This window comes from Euphorbia lathyris, chromosome 5 (assembly GCF_963576675.1).
Source record: "Euphorbia lathyris chromosome 5, ddEupLath1.1, whole genome shotgun sequence".
Lineage (NCBI taxonomy): Eukaryota > Viridiplantae > Streptophyta > Magnoliopsida > Malpighiales > Euphorbiaceae > Euphorbia > Euphorbia lathyris.
Window position 1 is genome coordinate 2,909,528 of NC_088914.1, and position 11,424 is coordinate 2,920,951.

General features: G+C 36.2%; 1 protein-coding gene across 4 annotated transcripts; it reads right to left on the bottom strand.

Moving 5' to 3' along the window:
• Window positions 1-998: 998 nt before the first annotated feature.
• On the bottom strand, window positions 999-10,334 carry LOC136229556 (endoribonuclease Dicer homolog 2-like). 4 transcript variants are annotated; one of them, XM_066018422.1, is made up of 25 exons: window positions 10,267-10,334; window positions 10,096-10,197; window positions 9,954-10,009; window positions 9,765-9,842; window positions 9,280-9,457; window positions 8,794-8,907; window positions 8,413-8,547; window positions 8,174-8,258; window positions 8,007-8,071; window positions 7,720-7,860; window positions 7,504-7,632; window positions 7,285-7,414; window positions 7,083-7,197; window positions 6,696-6,891; window positions 6,444-6,604; window positions 5,777-5,995; window positions 5,408-5,634; window positions 4,994-5,265; window positions 4,191-4,615; window positions 4,008-4,111; window positions 3,685-3,881; window positions 3,057-3,266; window positions 2,452-2,862; window positions 2,081-2,362; window positions 999-1,849 (listed from the first exon to the last, which is right to left on the bottom strand). In XM_066018422.1, exons 4-25 carry the CDS (start codon window positions 9,833-9,835, stop codon window positions 1,496-1,498), a joined length of 4,221 nt encoding a protein of 1,406 aa, XP_065874494.1. In that variant the 5' UTR covers window positions 9,836-9,842; window positions 9,954-10,009; window positions 10,096-10,197; window positions 10,267-10,334; the 3' UTR covers window positions 999-1,495. The 4 variants fall into 4 exon arrangements, with proteins under 4 accessions (XP_065874494.1, XP_065874493.1, XP_065874496.1 ...); XM_066018421.1 differs by having other exon boundaries at window positions 10,096-10,325; XM_066018424.1 differs by lacking the exons at window positions 9,765-9,842; window positions 9,954-10,009; window positions 10,096-10,197; window positions 10,267-10,334 and having other exon boundaries at window positions 8,794-8,947; window positions 9,280-9,395.
• Window positions 10,335-11,424: the final 1,090 nt, after the last annotated feature.

Genomic DNA, 11,424 nt, shown 5'->3' on the forward strand with positions numbered 1-11,424 from the left:
TCCTCGGACCACCTGTTTGTGACTTGTACTTTTGCGGCTGCGCTTTGGTGTTTTATCTGCTCTAGATTTGATTTATCAGTTCCGCGCGTGACTACTGTAGCGGATTTTTTCGATGACATAATTCGCTGCCGGGTTCGGAAAGGCGCTGCAAAGGCTTGGGCTGTTGCTATTGTGACTTGCCCCTGGCTGATCTGGAAATTCCGTAATAACGCCATCTTCAATGGCGAGCTGCCTTCAATCCAAAAGGCTATCGCTGCTCTTCGTTTCCATCTGCAGGGTACACAGCCTGTTTCATCTCGCCCGCCTCCGGCTCCCAATATCGTCCATGTACGGTGGCTTGCCCCAGGCACTGGCTGGGTAAAAGTGAACACGGAAGGGTCCTGTTTGGGTTCCCCCGGGGCAGCAGGCGCGGGCGGAATTTACAGGAACGGCAGAGGATTTGTGAAAGGTTGTTTCGCCTTTCTGATTCCTGATAGCTTTGCGTTCATTGCAGAAATTCGGGCTGTGATGTTTGCGGTAGAAATGGCTTGGGAGAAAGGTTGGCTCAAGCTCTGGATAGAATCAGACTCAATCCTGACTGTGCAATTACTCAAAAATCGATCAAAGTCTGTCCCTTGAACTATAAGACATCAATGGTTGAAATGTCTACACTTATGTTCTCAGATGGAACTCATCGTAACTCACATCTACCGCGAGGGCAACAGACCAGCGGACGCATTGGCTCTTTTTGGGGTCACGGCCTCAGCTCTTTTTTGGTGGCCCTCCGCTCCTAACTTCTGTTAGGCTTTAGTTTTTGACGATTTATGTAACGTTTCACATTTACGCATTCTTTGACTCCTTCTTGTACTATTCTTTCATTTTTTTTAATAATATTTGGGTTTGTTTTGGCTTGCCCTAGGGGGTGCCAACATAGTTGGGATGTCCGAATGCAAGTCTGAACTCGTCCCAGCCTTTCATCAAAAAAAAGAAAAGAAAAAGATCGATCAACAACCTCAAGAAAACTATAAAAATTCCATATATTTACACCTGAGAAAGAAAGATATACAATTTCTACCAAACTTATAAAGGGTGTTTGTTCAAACTCGGAACCGATTAATCGAATCCATATAGCGAAAACAAACCCCCAACTTTTTACAATATGACCATAACTAAACAGTTCCGAATTGCAGTCTGTTATGCTATTAACGGACTAAAACACTTTTTAGCCTCTGATCTATCCAAAATGTTGGTTTTTTGACTCCTTATCTATTATTTGGTAAATTTTCTCCCTGAACTATTCAAAATATTAGTATTTGCCCCCCGACCTATCCAAAATTGGTGAAACCTCAACCTGCACGCTGGTTGAGGTTTCACCAAATTTGGATAGGTAAAGGGGCAAATGTTACTAACTAATAAGTCAGGGGTAATACGCTCAAAATGAGCGTATTGGATAGGTAAGGAGCCAAAAACCAACATTTTGAATAGGTCGGGAGCCAAATAGTGATTTAAGCCTAGATTAACTTACTGCATTAATGGTATTCTTCAATGCCCTTAAAACCTCTTTGGAAGCTAGTCTTTTAGCTGTTTTCTTATCTGCTGCTTCAGATGTGTTGGTGTACACAACTCCATTCGCTTCCACCTCCACGGTTACGCAACTCATGCTGTTTTTCCGGAAAACGATTGATTTTTTCCGGTTGAAATGTTCTTTCTGACATAATTCAGTAAGCTCTCTCACTGGATGAAGTTTAATTGTCTCTGGAGTAACCAGTGGCTCCAAAAGTGGCCTTATGCTCTTGAACAAGACCTCTTTGTCGTACCCCGAATCAACAAATATAGCACCCGCAAGAGATTCTATTACATCTCCAAGCACCTGCAGTCATTGGCAGAGCCAGAACAAAACACTCAGAGGGTCAATGGATGAAAATGTGTTAAAAATCACAACTATCTTTTGGAACTAAGCAAATAATCAATCGGAAACTATGATTTTTCTTTATTTCTCCCCGAGTAGGGGGATTAACGGACACTCCTTGACCCCCTGTAGTAACATAATATAAATCCAGCAACCGTGAATGAACGAAATTCAGTAACAATCATAACTGACCTTGGGGAAAGATATCTCTAAATCCCAGCCGAAAGTCGATGATGATGAAGAAAAGCTTTCCAAATCTGTAACTGTGTTGTCAATATCCTTGCGAAGCTTTTGTGATGCGTGAAGAATATGCTTATGCAACCCTTTCCGAAGGGCACATATAGCATAGCTGTCATTGTTTACAGATGCAGATCTGAGGTCTGTTAACAATCCAGGTGATAGCCCGGGATACTTCTCGTACAAGTAAACTGTGATTAGGTAGTCTAATACAGAGTCTCCGAGATATTCTAGTCGCTGCATAACAATTAGTCGACAGAAAAATCAAAAATCATAAAAATTTGAAACAATAAAGCGAAATATTTGTGAGTTTTTTTAAAAGATACCTGATAACATCTTGGAATTTCAGCAATCATATACGAACCATGGGTCAATGCTTCCAATAAAAGAGAAGGGTCCTTAAATGAGTAGTTCAACAATGATTCTACACATTGGACATTAATAAGCCTCTCGATCTTCACTTGGAATTCCCGTTCGTATGGTAGATTCAGAAACTCAACCTTTATACCAATCCAGTTCAGAAATATTAATCCAGCTACTTCACCTCCAGAGCTAACATAAGCCCCGATCAGCGCCTCAACAGCATCAGCAACAGTTTTTTTCTTAAGCTTTCTTCTTCCGCTTACATAGATTTTTCTTTTATCGGTCAAAACTTCCTCATTCAGTGAATGGCTCCCCGAATTATCTCCAGGAATCCTCCAATTTTTGGGCTCGAAGAATTCGTTGCGAATAAAACCCTGCAAATTTAACAGAATGATGCAATTAAGATACAACTCTAGAATTTCAATTTTGAGTCATCCATCCAATAAAGATGAAAACTTAAATGCAAAAACATTAAGTGTCCTAACATTTGTAAGAAGGATAATAAATTTATAAGTTGACGATGATTATTAAGCAAAAGACGTGAATCATAAGTACTGGAAAAGATTACCGGAAGTTTGCAGTCACATCCAAGTTTGCATAGATTGGCATTAGAAATAAGCTTGTCCTTCTTAATACTGAGAAGACCCTCATGTTGATTTTGGTAGGTTTGAAATAGCTGCTGACTAGTAGCATATTTTAGAAAAGAATCGCCAAGAGTCTCCAATGACTCCATATCGAATTTCTCGTGGCACTTCTTTGTAGTGATTGCTTCCAAAACCTACATACAGAATCATGGATGTCAAAACAGATTATCGTGTCATAATCGTGTTATGTGATCCATATATTACACATGATTTTATATGAAATAAATGACACAAAATGATAATTGTATCAAACAACTCATGTCAAGCAGGTTGTTTCTGTGAATCGTGATGTCATATAAGAAATTGACAGCCCAATATACATGTTAGCACAAATTCAACCTGATATACAACTATGTGCCCAACATGTTTCTCACAAACTAAACAGTCCGTGATGAATTTCGAATCAAGAGACAATGTCGAAGGAATTGTAACATTTACAGATTCATCAATGCATTGATCTCTCATTCAAATACAAATCAAATTGTCTCAAAAAAAAAAAAAAAAAAACTCATCGTAACAGCAAGAAAAGCAGGTGAAGTAGGGAGAGAGTACCTTAATGGTCGGTATAGGAACATTTTGTACGCAGTGATCAGCTTGCATTTTCTTCAAGTTCGTAGCAATAAGCATAGACTCAAGTCTATGCATAATAGATGGAAGAAATGTAAAAGAATAGAAAGTATTTACAGATATAGGTGACATGATGATGCGACAAAGTTCAGGAGGCAATTGGACATATGCATTTTGTGAATCTGCAAATGATGACAACCATTATAATTAACAGATTTGATAAATAAATAAATAAAAACAACTTGGACATAACCAATTTTATCGGTCTTTAAACAACAGTTTTTTTTGGATAAGTGAGAAATCGAGACCTCTCCCATTCTGTTTTCTGCCTTTGCAAATGTAATTGTGCATAGGAAATATATGTCTTCCATGCAGAAGCGACTCTCGTTCAAAACGCAATTTGATGCCATGTCTGCAATTTATTGCTATTTTGAATCAATGTTATAACAAGAAACAAGAAAAATAAAAAATGGCGAATGGAGAGTACATACTGATCTTTATAGTAGTCCTTGTAAGTTTTGGAACTTCCGTTCCTCAGTTTCATAAGAGATAGTCCATCCAATTCATTGGATATACCTGTAATGCAGTACAATTTTCCATTGTGTGGTGTGCACACTAAAGAATTCTGGAGGATAAATTTGCATACAGGACCGCTTTCAGTCTGTATAATATGTACATTTTCCTCAAGAGGACACTTCTTATGATCTTCACTCACATTTTCGTATGAGAATAGCACAGATGTAACGAAATTCCAATCAACTGCATATCCCGGGCATAAGCTCATGCATGGAAGCAGAAAATATTCTCTCTTGGGAAGATCGGTGACCGTGTCATTTAACATTTCTTCCAATTTTTCTATATTATGATCTCTCAGAACTTTGAAAACACTGATGACAAACTTCCTACATAGAAGGACCTGGCAACACAACCAAAGGGAGGAAATAACTTTATTCCCCAAATTATACATCCAACGGATAATATGAAAACTATAAACAAAGGCCTAACTCATCCCAAAAGGTACCTTAGAGGAGGAGGATTGACTCACATATATAAGGAATCATATAGCTCCGTAATTAAGTAATGTTGGGTATCTAACACACACTGATTCTACAGCGTGAAGTAGATATCCACGGGCGACCCAACATTGAATACAAAGCTCTCATACCGTATAAACAAGGACCTAACTCATCCCAAAAGGTACCTTAAAGGAGCAGGATTGCCTCGCGTATATAAGGAGCCATATAGCTCCATCTTTAAGCAATGTAGAACATCTAACAAAAACTAAGCTACCTACCATCCCTGGTTGAAGTTCAATCGTCCCAATATACTTCAATTTCACCATCAACAATCCTCCATCCACTTCCAAGTCAAAATTTAGGCTCAAGATTTCTGAATCCAACTTACTTCTTGTAACAAGCACAATATTCTGTGCACGAATATCATAATCAAAAGTCTGATTTAGTTCTATTAAGTGGCAATAGTACATTGTTCCTGACTCCTCTAAAGTTTGCTCGACCAACTCTGGTGGGAAGAATATAGGCTGTTCCTCATCATAGGCTATGTTTCCTGTATAATGATCATTAAAATATGCAACTTAACAGTCAATGAAAAGAGAACAACTGGAAAATAGCTTTCATAGAACAATATGAAACATTTTCTAGTTGCATAAGGCAAGAAACAATCAAGGCCTAATACATATAACACTTACCAACTTCTTGAGCAATAGCTTCTTCGATAATAGTATCAGGAACCAATTTATCGGTTAAAGCACCAATTTGATGGAGCTGTTTGCATGCTTCCAGGCATGCCTTCTGCTTTAGATACTTGGTAGGTCCTTCTACGCGAATTGTTTGTATAGGGCAGCTCTTAGGAAGAAGCAAAGTGCAAATACCCATTTCCTTATCCAAAAGACACCTAGGAGAAGGTTTGAAGTACCTAAAAAGAAACAAAAATTAGACATAGCAAGTGTTAAATAGATTAAGATATATACAAGTACATACTGAACTTCAAAATACAGCAAGTTCAATTCTGGATTAGGAGAAAACCAACATTTACATTGAAAGAATTTATGACTAACCCGTCAGAAGGTAAACGGGAGCAATAGAAGTATATCAATCTAACACTTGAAGCGAGAGTTGCCATAGCATTAGTGCTCTCAACACAATAATACTCGTCATCAGCCATTTCACACTTAGGTGGCAAACAAGGAACAGAAGCATAACGTAGAGACTCCTTTCTCATTATTTCTCCACTTGCAAGAAAGTTCTCTAGTTTAGAATATGTTGAAGAATCCCCACTATAAATTAAGAAAAATTAAAACGGATTAGATATACATCACTAGAGTAGTGATCTCATTTGATTGTATTTAATCAAGAAAAAAATTTGGCCTAATACTTGGCTCAAAAAAGTGATTGGTCCCCTGAACTAACAAAGTGTCTCGCTAGCCCCCTAAACTTGCTAAAGTGACATGATTAACTTCATAAGTCCACATGGCAAAACAAGAGGTTTTGGACAAATTGAAATGTATATCCCTTTAAGCAAGTTCAGGGGCCAATAGATCACTATAAGCAAGTTCAGGAAAGGGATAGGTTACTTTAAACAAATTCAAGTGGCCAATTAGGCAAGTTCAGGGACTCTTGATGTATTAAGCCAAAAAAAAAAAATTTGAAGAATCTGAATCCTTTTAATACAAGCTATGGATTGCTGAAATTTACTATTCGAAATGAATAACAATTGAAACTTACTTCTTGACCATCAACAAGTAGTCAGAATTCTTCATCCTAGCACGACCTTTGGACTGTATGAAACTACTAACAGTACTTGAAGGGTCAAATCTGATTACCAAGTTGCAACTTTGTACATCCAAACCTTCTTCAAGGATCGATGTTGCAATGATTATATTCACCTGAAAACTTGTCATTAATTTCATACCACAGAAAAAGGCTGTCTTCCACCCTCCAATAGATGATACGTAGCATTATGGCAAAGTTACGTACCTTGCCATCTCGAAATTGTTGCACAATTTCGTTGTGTGTTTTCCTCGTTTGGGTTTGCAATTTACTACTACATCCAGCTATGAATCTTGTCTTCCAACCATTATATCTTGGAAGCAACTCACTCAGAAGAGACTCAAGCGCTATAGCCGTAATTATCCTCTCAACAAAAACTATACATCTAATGTCCCTTAGATCTCTGTGTTCACAAGATTTGTAAAACAAATCAACTCATGTAAAATTATTAATAATAATAATAACAACAATAGAAATAATAATAGATAACAGAAGAATTTTCCATACTTCAACAACCATGTATATACGAGTGAGGATCACACCGAATACAATTAATATATCAAACAAAGTTCGATTATGTGCATATACACCAACCTGTACCCAAGAAGTGTCTGAAATAGGCAGAAAACTTTTTCTGTCAATAGACCTGCTTCTATTTCAGCTTTGGGATTATCACCAATAGACCAATTTGGACCTAAATATTTAACAGCTGAAAAAAAAAAAAAAAAAAGATGTAAGAGAAGTAACCACACATTTTAGTTTTCACATATCTATATCACCAGGTTAAGAAGAATACCAGATCTAATGTAATCTAAAAAAGTAGTAGAGGCAGCAGAACCAAACTCTTTAATGATGTTTGCGTCCCTGATGCCTAATCGGTCAAATGAATTGAAGTCATTGTCATGAAGTGATAAGGTTTCTGCAGCCTGTTAGAGCCATTTGAATTAAATAATTCATTAAACAAGCAGACATGGCAATCATGCAATGTAATATAACTATGAGACTAAATAAATACCTTAAAAGCCAACCAGACGCCCAACTTCTCCAAACAAAACATAAAATCAGAATGCATTTTTGATAGCTTCTTTTTGCTACTTTCCTCCTTTGTATCAATGAGATCCAATTGCTTCAATTGTTTAACACGCTAGAAAGAAATACATATATAGTAAATAACATTTTTGAACCCATAAACCTTTCAAATACACATTAGTATACAAAAAAGAATGAGTACCTCTTCTTTTGATGCCTTCAACTGATCAGCTAATTTATTACATATCTCGAATGGGATTGACTCATGGTCAAAAAATATAAATTTCGGAGTGGAAAAAGGAATAAACTCAGCAAGTACAGATTCACTCTTGCAAGTATAGACCTTGAACATGAAAAGAAATGCAGGCCCAATGTATTATATAAAATTTTATTTGATTACAACTTAGAACATAAGCATCATCTAGCAAATAGGTAGCATTAATTTAATAGAAATATACAGTAAACCAAATCTCTAAAAGAGAGAGAGACCTTAGAATGCATCATATTCTCAAGTTCATGGATCCTTTTCCCATAGAATAGTTCTGAGTTTGAGCCTTGATGATATAGAAATAAAGAAGTCAAAATGAGAGGTTGGTACGTAATAAGCAAAAAAGTAAAACAAGGTAAATAAAGTACTAAGATTTGGCCAATCATACCCTTTGAATTTATAGGAGAAGCTGTCATCCCAAATATCCTAGGAAGATTACAACTTCCAGATTCTAATTTCGGGTGATAGAACTCCTGAAAATATTGTGAAATTTTTTAAATAAATCAAACAGAGCAGAACACTAACTAAACACACAAAACCACCAAGCATTTTACAACACGAGAAGGAAATGTTAATAAAGGATAACTATCTCGAGAAAGCACCAAAAGGGGAAGAGAAAGAACTCACTCTCAAAATACAGGCATAAGCAGAATCACCTGTCACATGATGGCATTCATCAAATATTAGAACCTTTATCCAGTCTAGCTTGAAGAAGCTATGCCTCAACCCGTCTAGAAATATTTGCGGTGTCATCACATGCACCTGTAGATGTATCAAATTACGGTTTGTTATTCTTTGTAACATAAAACTCGATTTCAGTTACAATATTCACAAGAAAGATGAAGAGCACCATCAAACAAAAATGAAACTACACACCAAGTAGAAATAGATAAATAATAAACTAATATACGCATACAGTAAATGGAATCCATGTGTACACAAAAACAGAAAACCCAATGCTCAGATTCCTTCCCAATTCTAATGTGGAATAGAGATAGCAAAATCTACCTCATTTTTGGCAATGAATTCTCCCCAAATAGCAGCATCCCAGAAGTCCACTCCCATTTCTCCCCAGTACATTTCCACACTTAAGTCGGTGTGCATCTTCACAGCATCAGCTTGCTATTGAGTTTTCAACACACAGCAGAACAAAATTCAATAACTGAAAATCAAGTATTCAATTCTTTTTAGGTTACTGTATCCAAGTCTAATACTCACAAGTTATTGGCATAGAAATTTAAAAAAAAAAAAAGAAGGAAACATGATTTGGTTACTAATTTTAGCACAAGAAACTTCAGTCCTTGGTTTCATTTTTATCTTAATACTACTTATGATATATCTATTCACTCTCACATTTCTATAATACCAGCAAGCTAAATCATTATAAAGTTAATTTAGAACCCTCATATTTCACATCTACTCTCAAATGTAGAAGTACTGCATATCATAAATACAAGAATAAAGTTTGATCCAAAAGAGTAAAATTTGTCATACTTGTTTCACTAGTACAACTTTGGGAACCAGGAAAATAGCAATGAAAGGTGAAGGCTTCCGGAGAATGTAGGCATAACTTCTTAGAAGCATGATTGCAATCAACGTCTTGCCAGAACCAGTCTCCAAGTAGACTATAGTGTTCTCATTGTGTGCCTTCTCAAATGCCTCTAGCTGATAACTGTATAAAATAACAAACAGATAACAAAAATTGAATCAACTTTATAGCAACATTTATCAACAAACCCGAAAAATTGACACCACTAGTATGTGAAGCTTCATATTTGGCAATAAAGGGGTGTTAAAACCTGTAATCGTGTCATAATCATGTTATATAATCATGTTATATGATCTAAATATTCCACATTGATTATTCATGATGTAAATGACATAAAAATGGTGTCAAATTGGTCGAATCAAGCAGGTTGTCTCTATAAATCTCTAGCAACAAAACAATTGAGAAGATGGAAAAGAAAAGAGAAGTTTACTTTCTAGGAAATGAGAGAGTATCAGCAGCAATGTCTTCGTTCCCATCTATATTCACGGTAACAGATTCCATGATTCCCCTATTTCAAACATCAAAAACGCAAACATAAGAAAAAATTGAAGAACAAAACTCCAATTGATTAATGAAAAACCTTAGAAATATTAACAAACACATGAACAGTAAAACATACCTCGCCGGAATTTCAGAATCAAAGCACTAACAATGATCTCTGCGAAACCGCCAATGCTAAAATCACCAAAAAAAAAAAGTAAATAAAAGCGGTGATCAAAACCTCATTAAACAAAATCAGTAACTGTATAAACCAAACCTACCAGGAGACTGTAAAACCGATTGAACTGTGAAGCTCAAAGCCGGAAAATGAAATACGGGGAGAAGAAGCGAGATAGCAATGCCGTTCTTCTCCGGGAGAGTTTCTGAGAATGGAAGAGTGTTAGATTTGATTGAGTATCAGATTGATGAAGTATCAGCAGAGTAAAGCTTACGAAGGAAGCAGGTTTTCGCAGTTTTGTACAGCGAAGAGCATGGGAGAGAAGACAGAGAAGAAATCACTCTGTTGTTTACTGAAGGATTTTGGGGTTAGATATATATGGAAATTATATGAATTAAATGTGATTACGTCACTAATGTTCTTCTTAATTATTATTTTAAACTCATATTAATTTTTCTCTTATTATAAAAAGTTCAAAATGGAATTAAAAAAAAGTAAAAAGTATCTTTTATTTAGATATATTAAATCACTGATCATTTATTTTTTGTTTCATTAAACCCTTTATGACCAAATTAGTAAGTTATGAACACCTAATTCTGTTAACATAATGTTATTCAGTGCACTTGCATTTGAAATTTGTAGTTTTACTGTCTGAAAGCAATTTTGGATGTGTAATATGATTATAGGAAAACTGTAAAAACCTTAATTCAAACTGTAAAAAGAATATTTTTTAATAATTTCAAATACGGATGAAGTTAATAAAGTATTTTTTACAGAATTAGATGTTCATAACTTACTAATTTGATCATAAAGGGCTTAATGAGATCAAAAATAAATGATCAGAGACTTAATGTATCCAAATAAAAGATCAAGGACTTAAATAAATTAAAAAAATAAAAAATTAGGGGTCTAATGATACTTTTTTGCTAAAAAAAAATGGCTTAATACATCGTGTACTTTACAAAAATCTGTTAAACTATTAAACTTTATTAACCCTTTAAACTTTGATTAAAGTATACATATTTTAACTTTTTTAAAATCCCCCCCTACTCTATCACGGGATTTTAGGGGATTAAATGTTAACTTTAAACAAATATGAGGGTAAATAAAATATTTTTAAAGTTTAAGAAATGAGTTGGTGTTTTAAAACAAATTCAGAAACGCATTATGTATTAAGCCAAAAATATATATAAATGGTACGAATGACGAAGGAGCGTATGGGCGACCGTGAGTGCGAGCGGAGGAAGGCGAGGGTTGGCGGCACCGGCGACCGATCTGGCCAGGAGTGGGGGGATCGGGTTGGGGAGAGGCCGCCGGTTGCGGATCCGGGGTCGGTTGGGGACGGAGGGGCGGGCGATGGGAGATCGGCGGTTTTTGTGTATGGCAGGCGGGGGAGTGGCGAGCGGGTCCGGGACCGTTCGTCGGAAAGGGA